Source organism: Enhydra lutris, unplaced genomic scaffold (genome assembly GCF_002288905.1).
Source record: "Enhydra lutris kenyoni isolate GAN:26980312 unplaced genomic scaffold, ASM228890v2 scaffoldscaffold9, whole genome shotgun sequence".
NCBI classification, from domain to species: Eukaryota; Metazoa; Chordata; class Mammalia; order Carnivora; family Mustelidae; genus Enhydra; species Enhydra lutris.
In genome coordinates, this window is record NW_019154093.1 from 41947267 (window position 1) to 41971781 (window position 24515).

Below are 24515 nucleotides of genomic sequence, written 5' to 3' on the forward strand. Positions count from 1 at the left end.
AGCTAAAGTCCTGAAATCCTGTGTCTGCTGTGCTAATCTTTATCAGTTTATCACTGAGAAGAGTAGAGCCAGCCAATCACTACAGAGATCACTGGAAAGATCAAATCAGTCCAATGGATGATGATATTTCTATGAACATAGCTGATATTAACATTCCAATACTTCATTACACTGACAAAGATTGCAATGAGAATAGACATTGGTGCAAATTAATCTATTCTTCTGACAGTCTGTAATGAGAATGGGATGTGGTTTAAAAAATTAAGCCATTCTTAGTGCAATCTCAAGATTGCAATCTCGTGGTCTCTCTCAGATGCTATATGCTCTGGTGATATATCATTGAGAAGTGTCAGTTTAACAAAGAATGTGTCTTAGCGCTTGCTGTGAGAGTGGTCCGTATTTGCTTTGTTTCACCAAAGCCCAACCCATAAAAACAACAAGGTAGAATCAATTGTGTTTTTTAAAACACACATACACACAATCAAAACTGAAAAAAAAATTCTAGTAGTTTATGTTCGTCAAAGCTTACAAGTAAAATGTTGCACTTTATTGCTCTCTTTTTATATGGATGCCTGGACTTATTTCATAAAACGTAAGAGTGATAGTTTAACTTAGGAATTCAGAATCTAGTACCAATTTATCCATAAGCAATATAGCTAATTAAATTCGCCATGAAGAGCTGCATAGTCATCCTCTCCACAGTGGCCATATTGCATTATGAGCCGGGGCTGGTGACAGATGAGATGGTTTGTAGCCTTGTAATTTGCAGTAACTCAATGCAACCTTTTACTGGGTATTCAGACTCCCAGAAAACCTCAAAAGGAACTATGATTTCTGATCTAAACAGAACAGAAAATATACGGTGTTTTTGATATCTAGTTCTCCAGATTCAGAGTAAAAGGGATTGGTGGAACCCTTAGCTCTGTAGATGATAATAATTACAGCAACAACAGCTAATGCTTATTGAGAACCAACAATGTGCCAGATGCTCTCTGTACACTCTCTCCCTTAAATCTAACAATAACCTGTGGTTTAGGTTCTATTAGGATAAGATATATGCTCAACATCACACACCAGTAAGAGGGACAGTCAAGACTTAAGTGCACGGCTCCTTGTCCCCAAAGCCCATGCTTATCACCACTACACGATGTCCTCAATGCTTCATCTTACATGTAAAAAATTAATACTCACCGAGGCAAATTAGCTTAATTAGGATCTCTCACAGAGTTAAAAGCAAAACCACACTGGAAATTAGGCCCCCACATCACATTTCCTTGTTAAAGACATTTCTTTCTTTTCTTTTTTAATTTAATTTAATTTATTTATTTGAGAGAGAGAAACATAAGAGAGCACATGGGAGAAAGCGAGAGCACAAGCAGGTGGGAAGTGGTCGAGGGAGAAGCAGACTCCCTGCCAAGCAGGGACCCCGATGTGGGACTCAAGCCCAAGGACCCCAGGATCACGACCCTAGCCCAAGGCAGATGCCAGCTGACTGAGCTACCCAGGTGCCCCAAGGCCAATTCTTAATGGTGATACTGTTTCAGTTTATAGAAGCCCCCTCCCCAAATGTTCTGATAAAAAGATAAAAGTATGAATTAAATATGCCACCAGATCTCAGTCATTTACCTAATTGTGTCATAATTTAATATTAAACTAAGCATATTCATTCTGTGGTGTTTCTTAGTGACTAGGCATTGTACTCTGTCCTAAAGACATAATAATGAGCAAGACAGCAATTGGCATTAATCCAGAATCCTTATTTATTTGTACAAAAAATGTGTACTGAGTCATCTATACCATGACCTGTATTGTCTCCAGTGAAATCGTATTTTGAACTGCCTCATTTATTGATTCATTTGGTGCATTTCAGTTGGGTGCCTACTGATTAGCTGTCATCGTGCTAAGCACGGGAGATACAATAGTGAAAAGATACAATTCCTGAGCTATCTATTTACAGAGGCAAGCAAATAAATAGGCAATTATGTATAATATAATATATGCTATTGTAGTACCAGGTCTATGGGAGTACATAGGAAGGGCACCCAGAGACAGTTCATTAAGCTAAGACTTAAGGGACACTAAAATATAATGTAAGAAAAGAAGGTGCATACAAGAACATTTCAGGAAAAAAGGATCACCTTTCCGAAATTGTGATTGAATCATAAAAAGCAGTGGAAAGTCCAGTAATTCATCTTTTTAAAAACTATTCATTCATTTACCAAAGTTTATGGAAAAGCCTAATACTTTTTTTCTTAGCTTATTATCGCCCACATGGAATGTTCAGTACATTTGTTCACGTGAATAAGTGAATGAAGGTTATCACATGCTGTACAGAATGCCTGTTTAATGATCTCTAGTCATATCCCTTTTTTTCTTGATAAAGTATTAATAAGCAATAAAGAACTTAAATCCACAAATCAAGATCATGGTTATATAAACTTTTGAGGCTGACTCACAAAATCTTGTTTAATTTAAGCCTCATTCAGGATGAGAGTGAGAAAAAGCTATGCTCTAAAATTGTGCAGTCCACTATGGAAGCTACAAGACACACGTGGCTACTTAAATTTAAATTTATATGAACTGAAACTGAAGTAAAAGTTCACTTATTCAGTTACACCTTTTTAGTGCTTAATAGCCACATTTTAAGTGCTTAATAGGCATATGCTACCATCTTGAACACTGCAGAACATTTCCACCGTTGTAAAAAGATCGTTTAGATAGTCCTACTCTAGCTCTAGATTACAAGTTTCGCTAAATCATTGATAATTATCACAGTGCTGAAAAATGGTAGGTGCTCAATAAATAGTTATTGATATTTTCAAATTTAGCCTTATTCTCTTTTAATAGCAAAGTTTCACTTGTAAAAGTAGAAACCAACATGTACATAAATCATTTAACATACTTTATGTAGCAATCAAGGTAAAAAATTTGATGAATGGGCTGACAGTCTCTTTCCTGAATCTGGAATACCAGAAAATTTCCCAGCTGTTGGTGTAACATGGCCACTTAGGGAAGACTGACAAAGTAATCTCAGAGGTGACAAATCTCAATTCCATGACCCCTCATGTTGCATTGCCCACTTTCTGGTGGAGGTGTTAATGAGTGGTATCACTGCCAAGAGTGCACAAAGCAAAAAGGAGAAGGAGATGCCAAGGCCTTGCAGAATCTGCTTTGAATAATGAAGAATTAAGTATCGTTCATCTTAAACTGATTTTCCAGACGCAGTGCCAAGAAGCAAACAGGTAACTTTATAGACTTGATGTAAGAGTCTAAAAAGGTTTCAGAGGAGACATTTGGCACCTGCATCTGAGTTTAACTCACTTTATGAATAGTCCCTCCCCACCCATTAGGATATGTATAATTAGTTTAAATGTGTTCACTACACCGGCTTATGTGCTTATAGCTGCACCAGCTCAACAATATCCAAATGGTCATAAGGTGAAAAAGTAGAGTTTAAAGATCAGTGATTATTAAGCATAAGTTAATTTGTTTGCTTATTTATTTACCTCATTCCAAAAAGAATTAAAAATCGTCAAGAGTAGCCAATGGGAGAAACCTAACACACCTAGTTTTTTGTGACACAGAAGACACATTTTATAAGTGACATTCATTTGCTAAATATTTTTTTTTAAAGATTCTTATTCATTTATTTGACAGAAAGAGAGATCACAAGTAGGCAGAGTGGCAGGCAGAGAGCGGGGGGGAGCAGGCTCCTCGGCCAGCAGAGAGCCCAATGCAGGGCTTGATCCCAGGACCCTGAGATCATGATCTGAGCCAAAGGCAGAGGCTCAACCCACTGAGCCACTCAGGTGCCCCCTAAATATGTTTTGACCAGTCTTTGACTGTTTCTTTGTTTTCTTAGTGTCAGCAAATATAACTGTAGCTAATAGTGGCTAGAAAAGTTTGACAAATGTGACAATGCAAATATTCTACAAACGGCATTGAAAACAAGAGTAGAAATGGAATTCCTGTCTCTGCCCTGTACCCTTAACTTGGAATAATTGTACAATTAGAACTGCTGTTGTAAGGAAGGAAATATTAAAATACCAGACAGGCAAAGAAAATGAACTTAAAATTTTAAATACAAATAACCAATAAATACTTAGGAAAATATTAAGCCTCACTATTCATCAAAGAACAAAATTTAAACAACAAGAAATGAACTGATATATTTGCCTCTCATATTAACAAAATCTTTTACAAAATGAGAAAGCCTAATACTGGTGTAGATGTAATGAAAAGTCTCTCACACATTGGCCACTCAGAGTGTAAATTAATACAACTCTTTAGAAAAGCAATTTATCAGTATGTGTCAAAAGTCTTCAGCTATGCCCTTTGGCAGGTTAATCTCACCCCTCAAAATATCATAAATAGTCTGTGAAACTGGGAAAGTCATCCTGAAGACGATTACTTTGAAGTGTTTATACCCAAATTTGAACATCCTAAAATTGAGGAATGATTAAGTAAATCATACAGAATACAGAGTCGTTAAAAATACATTAACCTGAAGTTTAATAACTTGGAAAAATGTTGATATTTAGGGGAAAATATTACATAATCATATACTGGACTGGGCATGAGCTCAATGATAGAAAGAGTATATAAGAATACTCAAAATATTTTAACAACTGTCCTTTCTGAATAAGATTTTATTCTAATTATGTTTCTAAAATTCCAAAGAAAACAGGTATAAATGTTACATTTGTCAAAATTAGATAGTAATTCCGACTGATCCATAAAGCAAAATGTTGATTAACTTACATATAATTTCACTAAATTAGTAAATCTATAAACAGAAGTGAATTGGAGCAAACTTTAGTGTAAGAGAGGCAGTAGTTATAGGTCATATCACAAATGTTATTAAGGTACAGACAGATGTTGATGACATCACAACCTGGAAGAGAGGAAGTCAACATCCTGGGACTTTAGCCTCCCACCAGTGCAGAGCAATTTTTAGGAGTAATAAAAAGAGCTTCAGGTGTTGTTTACAAAGTATTTTCAGTGTGAAGTGGTTGAAGAGAGCGTGGAATCTGGAACAAGAGGTTACACCAATTACTAATTATATTTAATTTTTTCACAAATTAAAAACTAGTTACATACACGCACACACACAGAAATACCTACTTTGAATGATTGTTAGGAGGTTTGAAAAAGCTTATATATATATCTACCATGCTGCCTGATACAAAATATGTTTAATAAAAGTACCTATGAACTTGGTTTCCAAGAGAGTTACAGAAATCATTGGTTCCAGAGCAGGAAAATATGCAACAGTCAGGATTCCACAGCGAAGCCCCAAGCATCACCACACTGTAATGGGGAGTTTGAGATGAGCAATATTCAGAAACCCAAGCAGACAGGTAACACTAGGGAGTTCAGTCAACGAGTGGTATTAGCTAAAATGATGGATTTGAGCTATCTAACAAAGTTTAGCAAATAGTAACTACTGTATAAATATTAAATCTTAAAAACCCAATATTCTTATAACCAGTAATGGTATTTAAGCTTAAAAAATCATCTATTTTGCCCAGGTGATAGGGGCACTTTCTGAACTGCAAAGTTCAGCAGCACCCCACGTCTTGCTAAGTACAGGATAAGCTCTTTAGCCTGGATTTATGACATTGTATATCGTCTGGTCCAGTTTGCCTTTCAGTCCTTACTTCCTATAACATTATGTGTATACCCTGTACTTCTGACACACACCCCAAACTGTTTGCTCTTTGTATGTTCTTTTGCATGCCTCTTTGATCCTCTTTGTGTTCCCTCTGCTCCCAATTTGTTGAATGAACAACTAAATAAATGGACGATTATAAAGATAAACTGATAGTATCAAATTATCCAACATTTTGTTTAAGCATTAAAAAAAAAAAAAACCCTGCATAGAGTTATCTTTGAGTCTCTGCTAATGTTGCACAGATTGATTTTTGATGACTTTTTGTTTGTCTGCTCATATGTTTCTTGAGGCAAATATGTGAGTTTCAGAACTGACATGTTCATTTGGTTCCTAGCGGCTGCTGCAGCAGACATGGCTTACCACCACATCAGACCTCCCATTGGCTATTCCATCCCCAAGCCCATATCATCTCTGCTCATGCGAGGGTGGAATGCATGTCCTGAAGTGAGTAATTCTTATTTCCTCTTAGAAAATGTGTTATGGTCAAAATCTGTCACAAATAGTGTAACTCCAAAGTCTACTTTTAGTGTGTATTTTAAGACTGTCAAGGCAGGAAGACTGATTTGCCTTCTGCTCTTTAGTCTCTAATTGCCTCAAGAAGTCTGAGTATCTCATATTTCTTTGCTGCTGCTCTCTGATTTTGAAATGTTTCTCACAACTGATTAGCAAAAGAGAGACCAGGGTGTGACAGATGACTCACAGTCTCATCTCAGCTGCAATTTTATTAACTACACTTGAACCATACTTAGTCATTTTCTGAAGAAAGAAGTTTGGCACAAGACGGATTTGTGTTGGCTTTTCACCATGAGGCAGACCTTTAGCGAAGACCCCGGTGACAAGTGGTCTTTAGTAGCACTGGCTCAAGCAGGAGGCCAGAGACCAAGTCCTAGTCCTTCCCTAATTCTTTAAGCAGTAATGTGATAAAGTAGTTAGGAACACAGATGGAGGGATCAAGACTATGGAAGGAATAAATAAAGGAAGATATGTAAACAGAGAAAAAAAAATTAAATATGATCATAGATCTAAGAATATTAAGGGTTACACTCCTATAATCCCAGCATGAAATCTCAGACCACTTGTTTACAAAACAGGAGTCTTCTTATCTGTACCAGACATTTTGAGAATGTCTTTGTTCTCGGAGAATGACAAAAGAGGAGACTCCTCAACTTCTCTCCTGGTAACACTGTTTAGTACGGTGTCTGAGACTCTCCCTGCCAGCATGTTTTGTTGTCTGTTGAAATCCTTGTGTTTTGATGTCAGCCCACATTGATTCTTCTGCCCTGAGTAGAGGGAATTAGTTCACATTAGTTCACAAAAGTGTAGCTGTTGTTAACTCAGGATGTACCTCACCAAGGGAGAAATAGAATAAGCCCCAGTCTAGATTTTGGAAGGAGAAAGCCAAGTTCCCCACTTCTTTTTTCTAAAGGCAAAACCCAGACCAAGTCATTACCCAACTGTGCAAATGTACATGGAGAATCTTAAGAAGAAAAATAAAGATTACTATGGCATGTGGATTGAGTAACCTCAAAAGAAGTAATCTCTTCTCCCGACCATTCTGTTTCGCAGATTATGTATTTATTGGTGTTGAATCTTTTCTCACTACCAGAAAGCAGGGACATTTTGTTTTGTTTTGTTTGCTGCTGCAACCTCAGCACCTAGAACCATCCCTGGTAGATGTTCAAAAATATTTGTTGAGTACATCAATGAGCACCACTATTGCTTATCAAAGCCTCCAACACCCTCATCTGAATTTCAGTGTCCAAAAAGTAATTTGTCTTGAAAATTATATGGCTTGAAATCATTTGGGAAAAGCTTTCCTTGCTTATTCAATATAAACCTCAGGCATATTTTCTAGGAATAAGTATGTCAACAAAGCTAATCTGAAATTTCCTTTTCTCTTTAGTGTGTATAACATAAAGTATAACAAAAAATGTAAAGTAAAATTTAAAAAAACTGTCAAGGGTATCCCTTTTGCTTTTATTAATGGACTCTTCATGATTATGATTATAAATTGGGAATATATGGAAGCTTTCATTTGAAGATAAAAGCAAGTCATTAGCAACTTCTAAAAGTATTTTTTGGGGGTAGAATGGATGTCACAAATAACACGTTAGGAAATAAGAGAACCAGATCAGGGCTAAAGAAGGGTATGCTTAAAGTTAAAGAAAAAAAAAAAAATACTAAGAACCCAAAACTCAAGTGTTTAGTGGAAAAGTTTTATTGGTAAGCAGCAAAACCAATCAGTCCAGGGCCTGGGCTCTGAGAATGCAGTTCAGGGAGAAGGATGGGGGAAAAGCATAGTAGGAAGCAAAGTCTCTGACTAGCCAGCTGTATCTGGGCTTGCCAGTCAGGTGGGCCCTGGCTTGGCTGTGGTTTCCATCTCAGCATCATGAAGTTGAGCTGTTGGATGTGATGTGCCTGAAACATCATCGCCGTGCCCATCTCAATAGCGTCTTCACTGGGTGAGCAGGCTCAGTGGTGAGGAAAAGGGAAATGGTGGGCTAGTTCTTATTCTTTCCTTCAGCAATGACTTATGGAGTCTCTACACAGCCTCAGGAACAAGTGCTGGGGATTCAGTGGAGACCTACGCTCCAGGGAGCCTCAGTAAAGTCTAGTAGCCAAATGGAGACAAATTGAATAAACAAATGATTTTATAGTTATAAGCCAGACTGAGGAAAACAAGAGTAGATGAGAATGCATACTAAAGGAATTGGCAAGTGAAGGACAAAGAGATAATGTAGGTCAGGAAAGGCTTCCTGAAAGGAGAGACACTTGAGCTGAGGTCACAAGCATAAACAGGAGTTTGCTGAATGAAGGGGTTTGGTGAGAGAGAAAAACAGTCCAAGCAAAGAGAAGGTGTGCAAATTCACTGGGAGAAAGGACACAAGGGAGAGGCTTATTAGTTATGGGAAGCTTGTAGCCACTGAGGGGTTAGATCTCCATACTATCATTTAAAATAAGTTCATCTTTAGATCTGAGACACTAACACCATGCTCTCCTGGTCCTTGCTTTCTAGGTTATCAACTTCATTACTCGTTCTTTCTTTCATATTTGTCTTTGCTTCACTCCTTGAACTTGAACCATATTATTATCTCCTATATATGTCTTCTTAGTCAAGACCTACAAAGACAGAAGAGGACAGTGAAAAGAACAGATATGAAATCCCAGGCAACTATATTTTTGTCCCTAAAGAGTTGCAGAAATATGATAAAAGTAATTGTTTTTTGAAAATTCAGCTGAACTTGGCATGAAAAGATTTGATAACTTACTCAGAGAATTGCATGTGGTTCCTATAGTGAGACAGGCACTGAATTATCTTCTAGTATGATTGGGGTAGTTGAGCATTGTTTCTTAACGTGTGGGCTGCATATTACATACTCCAGTTTACCCGGAAAAATTTGTTAAAACGAAGATTCTGGGGCCCTATTATAAAGCTCCTGCTTTAGATGTCTAGGATGGAGCCTGGGACTTTGCATTTAACAAGCACCTCAGCCGATCTGTGCCCAGTAAAGGCAGAGAACCAGCGGGCTGAAACAGGAGCAAAAGACACTGAAGTCTGAGCGTGCGCCGAGCTGCTGTTGCATTAATCCAGTTGATTACAAGACAAAGACTACAATGGTTACCATGGGGATTCAGGAGCAAGGGCAAACTTGAGAACTACTTCAAAGCAAACAACATCCTAAGGAGGTGAAAGACTGGATTTAGGAAATGGAAAAGAGGAAGGAGCCCAGGAGAGCTGTCATCATCACCGCCTTCTGAGAATTAGCCAGTGACCAGAATACTCCTTAGGCTCTTAGATATCAGGGATATTGTTGTTAGTGGGAGAAAAAGCCAAGTGCTCTGCTTTAAGGTGAAGGTGGTTTTTGTTTTTGGTTTTTGGAGGTTTTTTTTAATAATAATAGAAAAAGGAAAAAAGAAAGATAGCTACCAAGAGATTAAAAAAAAAAACTAACCTGGTCTACAAAGCTAAGGAAACTGTCAATTAGAATAAAGTTATTGTGCAAGAAGTTGGCATAGATGCTCTTCTCACCTTAAAGGCGCTTAACCAAATGAAGTGGGATCAGGGGAGGCAGACAGATGGCATAGGAGCTAAGCTCAGGCAGAGAGGCTGAACAAAAATAGAGGGGAGAGGAATTGGAGTTACAAGCAAGGAAATTTTGAATCCAAGGAGAAAACAGAAAGAAGAGAGGGAATAAGGTTAGAGAGTTTCAAAATAAGAAAGTTACATCATTTGCTGGCAATTCTGAATAGGAAAGAAAACAGAAGATAGGCAGAGTGTGTAAGCAGAATTTACATTGTTCTATAGTCTTTTAGGCTATACAAATATTGCAGGATGCAGATATAAAGATCCTGTTATATAAAACTATATTAGAGACTACATAAATATATAAAATATGTAAAAATAGATATAGATAGAAGAAGAGAAAGTACTACCTTTTTCCCCCTTAGGAAAGGTAAAATATAATATTCTATACCATGAAGGTATGCTTTCAATGTTTTACTGGGATATCAAAAATAAAATTGTTTGAATATACCTCTATCTTTCCAATAAGTGTGGCTTTGAATGAGAGAAGCTTATTCTACTATTGCTTTTAAATCTCATATTTATAAGGACATTTAATTCCTGTGCACAAGAAGGAATACTCACACCAAACAATAGTGACATGCTAAACTCAAGAGATCAAGCCTTGAAAGCTTACATACTAATAGGTTATTTAGTTTTCAAAATCTTAAGTTAATAACAATTGGCAATAAAGCTTGTTAAAATTCCTTTTGTTCAGGATCCATTGTGTTGATCTTGAAGCTCCATTTGTTCTTCTAAAATGATTGAAGCCGAGATCACCACCTAGTGGATGTAGAGGATTTTACAGGTTTTACAGAAATCGCTTACATCCCCTGGAAATCCTTAATTTTTTTTTTCTCTTAGAGAAATAATAGGTTTTAAAAACTCTACTTAAGATCTAGGATAATTGTCAACAGAACAGTTGCAAATGGTTGAAATATAGGAATATGCATATCAGCTAGACTACAGTTAACATACAAACCTCAATTTTTATTTTCATACCATAATTAGGAAAACAAATCAGGCACAAATATGAATATATAATCATCTATGTAGAAAGCAATATTGTAATACCACTAATTGAGATGTGTATAGTAATTTCCATAAAATAAACATCAAGTGTAAATCTGTTCAAGTACTTTTTTCTTCTTTAATCTTTCATTTGCTTAAGGCTTTTTTTTTTTTTTTGGATGTTTGCCTTCTTTCCCAGAGCTAGGCAAAACTTTTCTTTCCCATTTTTCTATTTCTCAGAGAAGCAAATTCAGTTAATTGTGTCAAACCTATCTTGTGGCTCCATCTTTGATTTTTGCATTCTATTCAGTCATGTACTTTTACTTCATTGACAACAAAGAGTTCCTGAGGACTTTTCCTCCAAAAGAATGCATTTGGAATGCCTGCAAAGACTAGGGGGTGTTTGTGTGTCCTTTTGAAGAAAGCTAACGTAGAAAATGATGATTAGTTGAGTTCTGCCTCTAAAGGTGAGGGATTAGCACAATCAGCAGATGGCGGATACAGTGCAGGTTTTGGAGCAGAGCTTCCAGCTTCATTTATTCTTCGAGGAATTAGAGGCACCTTATTTCTTGTCTCAAAACTCATGTCTTTTAACTCTGGTGAAGAGGAAAGCACTAGATGTGTCTGCACTGCCACTGCACCTCCTTTATGAGCTCTGTCATCTTTATCTGGTTGAATATTTTGAACTTCTCCGAAATCTTGCAAATTACAGTTAATTCTGAGATCTATTTCGCTACGAGGACTATTTTCAGCTTCCGGGGAACACGTGATACTCAAATCCTTAGCTGTAATAGTAGCCTCAGCAGAGCTTGAATCATACAACATATGTTTTTCACTTTTTCCATTTTCCCAAGTTTGCTGCATTTCTTTTCTACTACCTTTTAAGGTCAACTGTGCAGTCCTAATTAACATACTAGAATCTGCCTTGTTTCCATCCAGCTTCTCTTCTTTCCCTAATATTTTTATCCCTAGTGTTTCAGTGCCATCATCTCTGGGCAATGCATTTGTGCTATCAATTTCTTTTTTGTCACTGTTGGTTGGATTCCAAATGGCTTGAGTACTAAGAGAAGTACTGATATCTTTGGGAATCTCTGTTCTATTTTGGTATGGAATAGAATTTGTCTTCGTCGAAGTTAGGTCGCCTGTGTCTTGTGTCTCAGAGGAAATGAGAGCGGAATCATCAGTTTCTCTTTGAGGAGGTTTTATTCCTACATCATTTCCCTCATCCGTGATATAACGTTCCACAATTTGATGTGATATTTTCCATTTGGTCATCAACATTTTTTCCTTATTTCCAAGTTGTGTGTGACTTGAGTGTTGCTCTACATGTTTCAAGGTTTCATTTTGATTTAAGGTATGTTCTTTATTGGTGTCCATTTTGTGGCCATCTACAAGTTGTGTTTGATTCCCCAGGGACAAAGAAAACTGATTTGGCTCAATGATCTTGGATTCGCCCTGCTCCCTGTGCTCAGTGGGCTCTGTTGCCCCTTGGTCATTAGACCCCCTGGAAATGCTGGGTGGTAAAACATCACTTCCTGTATTTTCCCAAGTAGCTGATAAATACTTGGGTACTTCCAATGCAAGGGGAGTTGCACCTTCCACTTGCTCATTTGAAAATTGAGAGCTTGCCTGCCTGTGTTCAGCTATGACGGGTGTGGGTAGAGGCAGTGTTGATGCATTGCTATCAGGAATGAGGCCATTAGGGTGACAGTTGCCTTCCCTGGATCTCTGGGTGACTACAGGTAAGTCATTAGCACTGAGCGGAGGAGTCTTTTTAGTGTCTTGTTGGTAATACAGGGTCTGCTTTGGAGCATGTTTGAGAGGAATGCTCTTTGAAATGAGTTTATCATAGTTGTTGTTACTCACTGTCTGTTGGGGAAAATCTGCAGAGGACACAAGGTTTATATCAGCTTCTTTCTGAGAAGCTTTAGGTAATTTATGCAGTAGTAAGGATACCTGTTTGAATTTCTTTGGGAGTTCTGACAACGATTTTTCTGGATGGACTTTGACTTTTCTGAAAGGGTGTGAGTTTAATTTTATCCTTGAATTTTGTTTTTTAATTTTCCCTTTGAGGTCAGATTGACTGGTTCTCTTCTTTTTCGGAATCTGTGGATCAGTAGACCATATTCCTCCTTTGTTTCCCTCCTGAGGATTGCCACATTTTTTGAGATCTAACTTGGTCAGGTGGCTACTTTGATTTTTCTGCTGTTTCCAGTGGGTTGATGTTTTAGATGACATCATCAGACGATTTTTTTCTACTAAGTCAGGATCACAGAAGCTAACCCTCTTAGGGGAATATGTTTTCTTGATTTTTGTCGATAACCTTGATAACTCTGTGCTGTCCTCCCTCATAAGAAATTTTTCTATTGCGCTGTTAATTTGGATCTGCTCTTTCTTGGCCTTTGAACGTTCTTGACGATTTGGCTTCTTTTCTTTCACATAATCTTGAAATTGATCACAGGGCACATACTTACAGATAAGAGAATTGTTTGGCTGAAAATAGCTAGGCCTGCTCCGTTTTAACGGTCCACAAGGATCATCATATTTTGATCTATGTTTTTGTAAGATCTGTTGTACACAGTGTTCCTCAGGCTCACAAGGCTGGGATGATGAACCTGTAATAAAATGTCTCTGCCTGTGAGGTTGTAAGCCATTGTCTTTTTTTTCTGCTGGAGGCTGCCATGATTCATTTGTTAAATGCTTTTCAAGACTTTCTCTTGCCAACACTGAAGCGGATGTTGCATATCTCCTCCTGAATGTGTCATTGTTGATATCTGCTGAACAATAAATGCAGAAATTTAGCACTGAGCAGAGTTTTATTACCCCAACCAAACAGATGCTTAGAAACCTTATGAAAGGTACAAAAAATGATTCCTCTGATGATGGCAATTCTTGAATACTTCCTAATTTTTAACCAAACCCACAAAAGACTTTGGGCAGTTTATAAAGCTACTCTTTACAGCCACATTTTAATCAGTTGCAATGCTGAATTAAAAGTTACAGAATTAGGAATAAAAACATTCATAGTTGTACATCTTTACATTAGTTGTTGGTTAGGTTAGCTTTAAATATGAATAATATCTAAGCTCTTCTCAAATGGCCATCACAATATTTTTCTGCATTAATTTCCCAGTTAGAACTAAATATTAGGAAGAACATGATACTGTATTGAGTAGTGTTTAGGTTTCAAACACAAGATACCTTCAACAACAAAAAAGAAATACGTGTGATACTACTACTGACTTCATCAAAGCAGAGGCCATACCTGTTTAATTTCCCATCACTTAATATAGGATTAATTAAATATTTGTTAAATGAATGAGTATTCTGGAATATGGTCTGGTCTGTATTGCAGGAATCTCTGTGAATTTTAAATGATACATGTTAATATGATATTAATGATACCTGTTAAATAATAATAATGACAAAAATAATAGTAATATTTACCATTAATTAAGCATCTACTAAGAGCCAGGCACTGTGCTAAATACAGTACCTTCATTATCTCATTTAATATTCGCAAGAGATCTGATCCACTGGACAAGTCCTGTTGTCCTATCACTTTCATAGATGAAGAAAGATGCTTAGAGAGGTGAAATGCTTCTCCTCCCCATCACATTTCCACATGTCCATATCAGCAGAACTTGACCCAGGTCTGTCTGACACTAAACCCTATCCTCTTAACTACAATGCATATTAGGTTTAAAATAACATCTTATCAGTATACTTTCTCTTGTCTTCCGAAATTGTTTGTTTTATCCAAAGGAAGAAAGGAGTATTTCTGTTCAGAGATAGAAAGGAAGACGTGAGCTAGTCTTCACACTAGCATCTGACTCTTAAGATTTGCCTTCAACTTTCTGGGGGACCTTGGGGAAGCTACTTACTCAATGGGTATCAAGAGATAAGACTTAGACGGGAATTTTATGTGGATATAAAATTATTCTGGGGAAAGAATTTTAGCTTTTATCAGATTCCAAGAGAGTTCTGTGACTCAAAGATACATATTCAGAACTATCGGACTAGATCATCTCTAAATCTTCCCTACTCCTGAGATACTGTGATTCTGTGTTTCCAAGTTTGAAGACATAATCAGAGTGACATTGACTCTTACTGACTTCTCTTCTAAAGCAAACGTGGCCTTGGTTGTTTTCTCCTCCAATACCGATTCATTCCGTCTCCAGTACAATGCCTGACATATAGCAGAATTTCAAGTCTTTCTCAAAAGTAAATGTATTGATTTGACAAACAACTGGGTTCTCTGTGTGAAACAAGGGACTGGGTTTTAAACGGTTAAGAGATAACATTCCCTTCAGGAAAAGGGTTTCCCACAGAAAAGTTAAGGCATTGGACAAAGCCAAATGTCTGCCTGAAGTGTGGCTCTATTGAAAGGGTAAGTGTTTATTTCTTTCTAAAATAAAGCCAGTCTGATCTGGTTTCTATGACAGACTTTTTTTTTTTTTTTTTAACTTTGGCTATTCCTCTCTTGAGTCAAATCATCAGACCCCAGAAACTAGTAAGAACTGGAGTCTGGGGAATGCAATGGCCTGCCTTATGCCACACATGAAATAACAGACAGTTTCATTCTTTTCCAATTGTCCCCAAATCCATCTTAAGGGCCATATCCTGATGGTGAGAATTTCCTGGTGCAGTACCTCCACCATTCATATTCTTAGAGAAAGCTCTGCTTATTGTAAACCAATTCAAATAAATGACAAGAACCTCTTTACAGAAAAGCTGTCAAAGTTTTCACTGCTGAGCCTGAAAGCATCACCTTACTATTCAGGAAGGAAAAGGAAGACATTGAATTCATTGCCTCCACCTAAATATTGACATTGCCCATGTACAGTGGGTAGATGTCATGGCCAGATTTACTTGGCTCCCAACATGGGACGATGAATTAAGTCCTGACTTTCTCTGGACTGGAAAGTTATCATCCTTGACAGCTCAGCAAGCAAAGTGTGTGTCTTGACATCATTCCTGAAATGAATCAGTAGCATTAGAAGGCCCATTCTTCTAACATGTCATGCTCTGAGAAGGTTGCTTACTGCAGAATTGGCATTAGAGCTCGAAAGATGTCGGAATAGAAGCCGATACCCAGCCTCCCATAAATCTTAACAGCATATTGCTATTTAAAAGCCTGCTTTTCTTTAAAAAAAAGAAGAAGAAGAAGAAAAAAAAAAGAAACTTGTTAGGTGTTGGGTCACAAACTCACTTTCCAACAGGCATAAGATATACTTACTCTCAGCTCCTGAGGGTGGGGGAGTCCTCATCTACACCTTACCCCAAACACACACACGCGCACACACACACACACACACACACACACACACACAAACACACATACACACACAGATCTAGTATCTTTAAAAGAAGAACAGACTGGTGCTACACAATGATTTTTATCGCATTCTACTGTTAAGAAAATTAAAGGAGATTATGTCTTTTGGAGGAATTTAAACAGTGGGATCTTCTAAAACAAGGCAACTCACCTATTGTCCTTGTTACATGCTGTGGCAAAGTTTGAGGTTGGACTTCCCCAGGCTCATGACTCCTTAGCTCTTTAAGTTTCTTGGGACAATGTCTTGTAAGTAAGCCTGCTTCGTTAAAAGCTGCCATATTCCCAGGAGGCTCTGAACATCCTGACTGCAACCATCTGCCGTCAAAGCAGAAGAAAGTGCTGTCTGCGCCATGGTCTTTACCTTTCAGGTTTCTAAATGATCCGTCAGGGGCTGTGGACTCAGAGGCCAGGGCTGCTTGATGGCTGTTTTCCTGTAAAAGTGGCGTTTCCTTTCTGGACCCCACAATGGACATGACCTTTATCTCGTTTTCCTGAGTTAAGTGGCAGTTACAGTATCCCTTAGCGTAGTAATTTCTTGCCTCATGAGCACACAGGGATTCATCGAAGGTTCTGCAACAAAGATTTTCTGATGTGTGTTCATTTGCTCTGCCTTGTTGGAGTTTCCAGTTAAATACAACTAAACCTAGGCAAGTGAGACCAACAGCTCCTGTGACAAATAGAGAGACCATTAAAAGATAACATCAAAGGAAGAAACATATAAATCACCAAATGCGAAATCCACAAATATCAAGGTTAATGGTTTAAAGGGCATCAGAATGGGTGGGAAGTCTATCATCATGAAGAAAAATACCAGTGCAAACAGAGGCTGTTTAATCAACATTGTTCTGTCTGTTAATTTGGAGCTCTCTTTGTAGCCTATTAAAAATTATAAGAAAAATACCATCTGGAATGCCTTTGGTGGAAAAAAGGAGTTTTTTTTCATCGACTGAGATTCATTCAAGATAAAATCATTCTTGCATTAAAATCTTCTGCCTGTAGGAAACCAAATTTCCTATTTCTTAATAGGAAATAGTAGACTACATTTAGTACATAACCTGAAATTCCCATATACCATAACCCCCTCCTATTGTCGTATTTTTTTCATCCCTAAAGATTCACCCCCTACCTCAGAAGAAGTCATTGACTTCTGATTAGCATAAAGGCCAAATCCCTGGGCATCCAAGTCTCAGCACAGTCTGGCTGTAACCTCCCTCCTTTGCCTAATATTTCATTTTTCATTATTTAAAGACTGTGTTTCAAACTCTTCAGTTCATTAGTCTTAAGGTATTTCTAAGGTTTTGTGTATGCCCCTAGTGACTCTTGCAGTTTTTTCCCTTATCTCTGTTTATTTGAATTTTTTTTGAAATTTATTTATCCTTTAAAAACTAAATCTGTACCGCTGAATTTCTCGATACCTTTGCTGTTTTTTCCATCTTGCAAAGATTACTCCCTTCTATGAACTCCCACAAAATCATGACTGACATCTAATCTCAGACTGTCTGGAACTGTCCCTTCATGTTCTACGTATGTATAACTTATCCTCTGAATAAAACTGCAAAGGGTAGTGTTTCTCAAACTCACACGCGGAGTCTCACCTCTTTCTACTTCACCGTTTCCCACCTTGACAAAAGTCATGCTCAACTGCCTAGATGTTCAAAGTCTCTAGAGTTATACCCCACCTCCCTCTCTGTCCCAGTCATTTCCTTTTTTCTTAGCCCTTATAACAGTATAAAATTACTGTGTTCACTTACTTGCTTGCTTGTTCACTGTCTGTCTTCCCCGGCTAGAATTAAGCACTGAGAGGAAATGGACCGTTACAGTCTTGTTCGACATCTTATCTCCAGTACCCTCAGCTCTCACACAGGCTTACCAGAATGTTTATTGAATATTCTTAAGTAAACAGAAGGGATTCTGTTTATGAGTTTTCATAATGAAATGCACTGAGTGGTCTAACTTTACAAATCTCCAAAATGGTGATGGGGTAGACATGGTGTCAGTATCAACTAAGTTAGGAGCCCTGTTTTCTAAGTCCAGCTCTGACCATAAATTGCTGTGTGACCTTAGGCAAGTCAGTTCCCCTGGAGAACTCAGTTTCCTGACTCTGGAAATGAGGACAGTGAAAGAGATGAGGTCAACATTTTAAACTTTTTGATTGATTGCTCCATGCCGGGTTCCCTCTACTGCAGACAATTTAATGAAAACATGATATTTTTTGAACTTGAAAGAAAAGAGAAAGTATCAGGCCATGATTTCTTCATTTTTCTGTTAAAGATGAAGATTAACCAAAGTGAATAGCAGCCTCTGGTAAAAACCATCAAGCTTTAGGTAGTTTACCAGATCTTGAGGTCTTATAAGCCCCACTTTAATTTTTTTGGGATAGTATATTCTTAGTACTATCACATTTTGACATAATTTAATCTCTATTAAAGACACAACAGTTTTTTTAAAAGTAATAACAAAACTTAGATCAGACACTTTATTGCCTAGAGCTAGGGTAATTCCAAAAAAGACTTTTGGCTTTAAAATATTAAAAACATACAAAAATAATAAAATTTTAGAAACACTCCATATGTCTTACAGGGAGTAAGAAAACTCAGGATTCAAAGTTTTGTTCTGACACCTTCCTTGAGCAAGTTTTCTAACCTCTCTGAGCCTTATTTTTTCTCCTCTATCAAATGAGGATGATTAATACCACTCAGTAATTAAATGAGATACTATATGTGACATTTAACACATAGTAAACTTTGATCATAGGTTCAGTGAATCATCATTGTGGTTTATGGTTATGATTCCTACTGCTGTTGTTTCATTTTGATATTCCCTATTAGGTCCTAGAAGACTCAGCTGTTGGGTTGGGGGGAGAGAAAGTCCAAAAAATAAAACCATTAAGAGAATACTTGGTATGGCTGATGCAGTTACTAAGCCAAATAATAAAGAAAAGAAAGATCTAAATTTTCTTAAACACATGCATCAGCCATTGAAATGAGAGTAGGCATAATCTGTTTATAGGGTAAAGTTTTTCCTCTAATTGTGTCTGAATGGCAAGGATCTACTTACTCTCCTGTTGTTGATGCTAGAACTATGTATCATCACATTACTACTCAGGTATGGTTACTTTCTATCAGTGCAGAGAGCAAAAAGCAGCAAATGAAGCTTGTAGGCAGGCTGAACATGCTATTAAGAAGATAGTTGAATTTTCATTGCCATGGGCATTGTTGCTATTTTTAAAAAGTGTTCTAACAATCTTTCTGAGTTGGAAAAACAACAACAACAAAAAGCAAAATTTAATGATAAGTCCTTGTTGGAAATGTTACAACTTCATGAAATCTTTCTCCTTTCATCAACCAATTCACAGAATAGGAGGTTTTAAGGTATTAGAGTATGATGCCAAACAACCACTTATTAGTTTTAAATTCACTGAATTTGATTTTTTATATTCTCTGGAATTTTGATGATTTTTCTATAGCCAAAGAAAGAAATGGAATCAGGGGTCAAATTATAGTTCTAAGTCTTTTCCCCACAATCTACAGTTATAGATTATTAATTACATTTTTACTTCAGAAGGAATAGAATCTTAATAGAATAAATTGCATAGTAGGAATTTTTTAAAGACAAATATTTCCTAAAAGCATTTTTCACAATCACTCAATGAGAGATACATAATGATACTTTCACACATTATAACTTGTGTATAATCATACTTATAACTCATCAGAATTTGTCCATGCATGATAAGCTTCCTATTATTTTGACAAAACCTTTGAATCTTCCAGAATTTATATCCATTTCTATAGTAATGTAATTTGGTAATAAATTTTTTCTGAAAATAGATACAGAAAATACCTAGAAGATATTGAAAATTAGTCTATTGTAATATTTCCAAAATGATGCCCTACAAAACACAAATTTAATGAAATCCTCTGTGAAAAAAGAGTTAATGATTAAGTAAATTTAAGAAACATTCCACATTGTATCTTCCACTTAAGGATCCATAATGCTCATTAGAAATGAGGAAAATGCTGCAGTAAAGAAACCTACTTCACTTTGTTTAATCCACCATTACCCAAATCTATTTGAACCTCACAACATGTTGTTTACATGTGCATCTGTGTATGTTTTTATTGGAATATCTATTAATTATTCTGTAGAACTAGCACTTGAGTCCTACTATTCTAGTACATTTAAAGTAAAACTCCCTGCCCTGTTGCCTTTGTCTTTTATGGTAAATTATTTCTTAACACACATAATTACTGACATGGTTACATAGTTTTTGAAATAATTTATCTTTCTGAGAGGATTTAAATTCACTTCCAAGTGAATCAGATTACCGCTGATGGTAGTTCCATTGTTTAGACCTGACGCTGGTGCCCATCTATTCTGATTAAAAGTGTAACTGTCAGGAGTTAAAAATCTGATGTTCAGGTTTCACTGGAAACCTGCTATGGAACAATTATTTATAGCACATATTCAAAATACATCAATTCAGTCCTGGGTGTCATTTGCAAGCCTCTGGTGTTCTAGCTTTGGGGCACTCCCCCCCCACATACACACACACACACCTCATCACCATGGTTACCCACAAGTGCAAAGGATTTCACCACGCACAGCAAGCATGGGGGGGAAACACACATCCAGGTAGATAACTCAAGAAATCTCATGTATATTTGGTTCTTTGACTAATGATATTAAGTATCACTTTATATCATTCACCCAGTGAGAGGTAACAATAGTTGATGTATAGTTAAGAGATGTTTAAACTACCTTAGAAAAATTAAAGAGTTGAAAATTATCTTCTCCTTAGTCAGTCTGGGGAGGTATGGGCCAAGTTTATGAATGAGTTGATAAACAGAAATCTTACAAGAATTCAAAACCCCCAAATAGGCGGCAAGCAAGGCACAGAGAGGTTAAATAACTTCCCAAGGTCACAGAGCAAGTAAGAGGGCAGCCAGGATTCAAACCTGGGTAATCTAACTGCAGAGCTCATACACTAAATGTCTGTGCTGTACAAGCACTCTAGAGCAGGATGCGTGTGATTTCCATACTACCAACTCCTCGTGCACCTGGTTAAGCACACTGATTCTTACTATACCACAGAGGGGCACACGGATGAGAGCACCTTGAAGAAAGAGACAATGTCTCATCACTTTTTAATCCCTATTTCTAGTGTTTTAATGAATGTCCCAGTGCTTCGTGGCAAATGGAAGATTGACAAAATGTAGATACTATTCCTGCATTACAGACAAGAAAACTGAATCTGAATGGCAAGGTGACTGACTCGGATTACAGTAGTTATTATACCAGGACTAGAGTCCTTGAATTCTGGTCCAAGACCTTTTCCTCTGTTAGACAGGTTCTCTGCAACAGGAAATTCTTACAACCTGTTCCAGGTCAATCAACATCCTCCCACGTCTACTGACAACCTCTCCCTTCCTCAAGCCCTGGAAAATTTCCCCAAATCGTCTGGGAAAGGCATCATTTAGTGTATTTTAAGAGCATGGAAATGAGCTGGGCACACTTCTCCCTGGCATACCTGCAAAGCCAAGGACGGTCAGCAAGGCCACATCCTGCCCCGGGAGGAGGGGACTTCTGTTCTTTAAAACCGGAGTGAAATTGGAGACCTTGGAGTCACAGTTGGTCTCAGACAGCTTTAGCACACTCTTTGCCGTGGCCACAGCCGCAGCAGATGGCTGACAACTTAGGTCCTGGGCATTCCGGAGCATGCGAGCTGAAGACTTAACATAGTTTCTTAAAAACCGGGCAAGGGGGTAGAGATCACAAGAGCAGCTCCACTGGTTCTTATCTAAACTCAGAAGGATTAGCTGCTTCAGTGGAGTGAAAACATCTGGCATGTGGGCCAACCTATTTCGAGAAAGGTCCACTTCCTGTAGTTGAGGAAAGGGCTGAAAAGCATCTTTACCAATGTAGGAAATAAAATTGTTAGATAAATCCAGATGCCTAAGACTGTGCAGCTTCACGCCTCCGAAAGAAGTGCCCGTCAGGTTAGTGATCTGATTCCCATCCAGGTGGAGCCGGGTCAGGCCCTTGGTGTTCCGGAACCAGGACCCCCGCAGGGTATGCAGAGCATTATTGCTAAGCACGAGCACCTGCAGACTGTGAAGCTTGCTGAAGGTGAGATCAGTAAGCGAAGAGCTGGATATTTGGTTGTGCTCCAGCAACAGTGTCCGCAACTCTGAGAGGCCATGCAAAGCATCTTCCTGAACGTCCACGATGCCATTTCTGCTCAAGGAGAGCAAGGCAAGATTAAACAAGAGGGATAGATTTGTGCTTTCTAGAGAGGAGAGGTATCCATCAGTGATGATTAAAACCTTCGTGGTCACAGGGGCTGCTGTGGGGAAGAAAAGCACAGACTAGCAGCAAGATACACACAAGTGGGAGGGGAGTACAGTGGAGAGCAAAGATACTCAGTGCCCTCTGAGCAATCTTATCCCCTGGGTAAGAACAATAAACAAAATCAAAAAAATTCCCTGATTTCTCGGTTTAAGGGGAAGCTGGCTCTTTATCAGAATGATGGATTTTTATGTTCTTTGTTTCTATGACATGTTTATTTGAGAAACATAAACCCATCTGTTCCTTTCGATGTCAAAGTTAATTCACTGTTTGGAATTATCACCATCAATTTTTTTTTTGGTTTTGGTTTTGGTTTTGGTTTTGGTTTTGGTTTTGGTTTTGAAAGTGGCTTTTTAGGCTTCCTCTCTGTGAGGCTGTGTACTGACCCACTCCAGGCCTGCCGGCCTAAGACAGATGTACCCATGAGCCACGCGTGTGTCTAAGCTTCATAGCCAGTTTTCCACGAGCAGCGTATATTTATGCTGTGAACTCAGTCATCTTTTCTCTCAAACCTAAAGGTATAAGTTGGGTGGGAGGAGTGAGAAGGACTGTTGGTTTCTGCTTTTTAGCTCCAGGCTAAAAGTTGGCAACTTGGTAAGGATCTCTATTCTCTCCAGACGACCTGAGGATCTGTCAGTGGGGTTCTCATTATAGTCTGGGCCATCTTGGCCTCCACTCTAATATCTGTTCCCTCCAATGAAGTACATCATGTGATGACAGGTGGTACTCAGGGCTTCCAACTGTTAAATCCCTTCACCATAATCACCTCAGAGCTATCACTGCTCTGTCATTAGAAATCAAAGCGTTTTAACTCAATAAAGATGTATTATAATCAGGAGTTATTGTAACACATCTTTATCATGCTAAAATTGTTTTGACTGCAAATGACAGTGTCATAAAGATGGAAGAGTCCATTGTCCCTGGGAGGTCTACAGGTGATATTAGAACAATCAACCAGGGGGGAAGCAAATCACAATTCCCTTATGAAATTCAGGCTGTACTGCTGAAACAAAGAGATTTCAAAAATGTGAAGAAAGGATTTTCATGGTGTCTTCTTTTGGAAGAATTGCTCCCATCTCTATAGCACAAACAAGCTCAAATTGTGGTCTGTCTTTTTCTGTATAGTATTTGTTGCTGATTATTTGAATTCTATTAATTCTGGCCAGTTTAGCATTTTGTTTCTCTCAGTATTGTTTTTGATATGGGTTAAGGGAGTTTTATTTTTATGGATCCCCAGTTCTCTAGGGATTTGTCGACTCTGAGGGAAGAGGCTATTGATTCTGTCAATTACTCCTTGCCTAGGAATAAACACGAGCTCCACTCACAAGTCATCCATTTACTACTCTGTGTTTATGAAATTTAACTTCATGAATGTGGCATTCCGTAAATGAGAAGGAAGATATAGAGGTGCTGCAATGTTTCTTACAGACATCAGCTATCTCTGATCAGGAAAAAAAAAAATGTAGTGAAGTCAGGAAATCTATTTGAGAGGGTAGGAGTTTAGTGTTTAAGTGTTTTCAATACTAATTGGAAACAGTGTACAACCAACTACCCTTGAAACTATCTCTCTCCTGTCAGGGATGACGATAACTTCTATCTCTTAATTTTCATTGAGTCATAGGATTTTAGAAATGAAAATGACTTCTTTCACTCCATCTTAACTCAGACTTGTTTCTGAAAATTTTCCATTGGCAGAGCTTATAACTTGTTTATCTTCTCTTGGATATCAGGATGTAAATCACATTCTCCTCAAATTTGTTAATAAGGTGTCTTATTAAATTGTTGACTTAAGCAAGCAATATGTAATGAATACAGGCAGTGTATCTTGTTAGCATTTCTACAGCTCATTTACCACCAATAAAAAAAGACTAGACTTTCAAAATTAGATGCACTTTGATAATAATCTGTTTTGCTAGTACATCACTTAATCTTACTAATGCTGAACAATTGCAGTTCAGGTTTCTGATTCATTGATATTTTTCCCAGCAAGTGATAGGGTTCAAAACTGCACAAAGTATAGAAAAACATGTAATTAAAGTGATTTTTTTCTATTATTAAAAAATGTGTGTGGCTGCATAAAA

At 37.7% G+C, this 24515-nt stretch overlaps 1 protein-coding gene across 1 annotated transcript in view; it reads left to right on the forward strand.

Moving 5' to 3' along the window:
* The window catches only part of LOC111143132 (serine/threonine-protein kinase TNNI3K), a 312262-nt gene that overhangs the window by 228160 nt on the left and 59587 nt on the right, over window positions 1–24515 (forward strand). The window contains exon 21 of the mRNA XM_022496630.1: window positions 6009–6118. Coding sequence (XP_022352338.1) covers window positions 6009–6118 — 110 coding nt within the window. The remainder of the gene's footprint in view (window positions 1–6008; window positions 6119–24515) is intronic.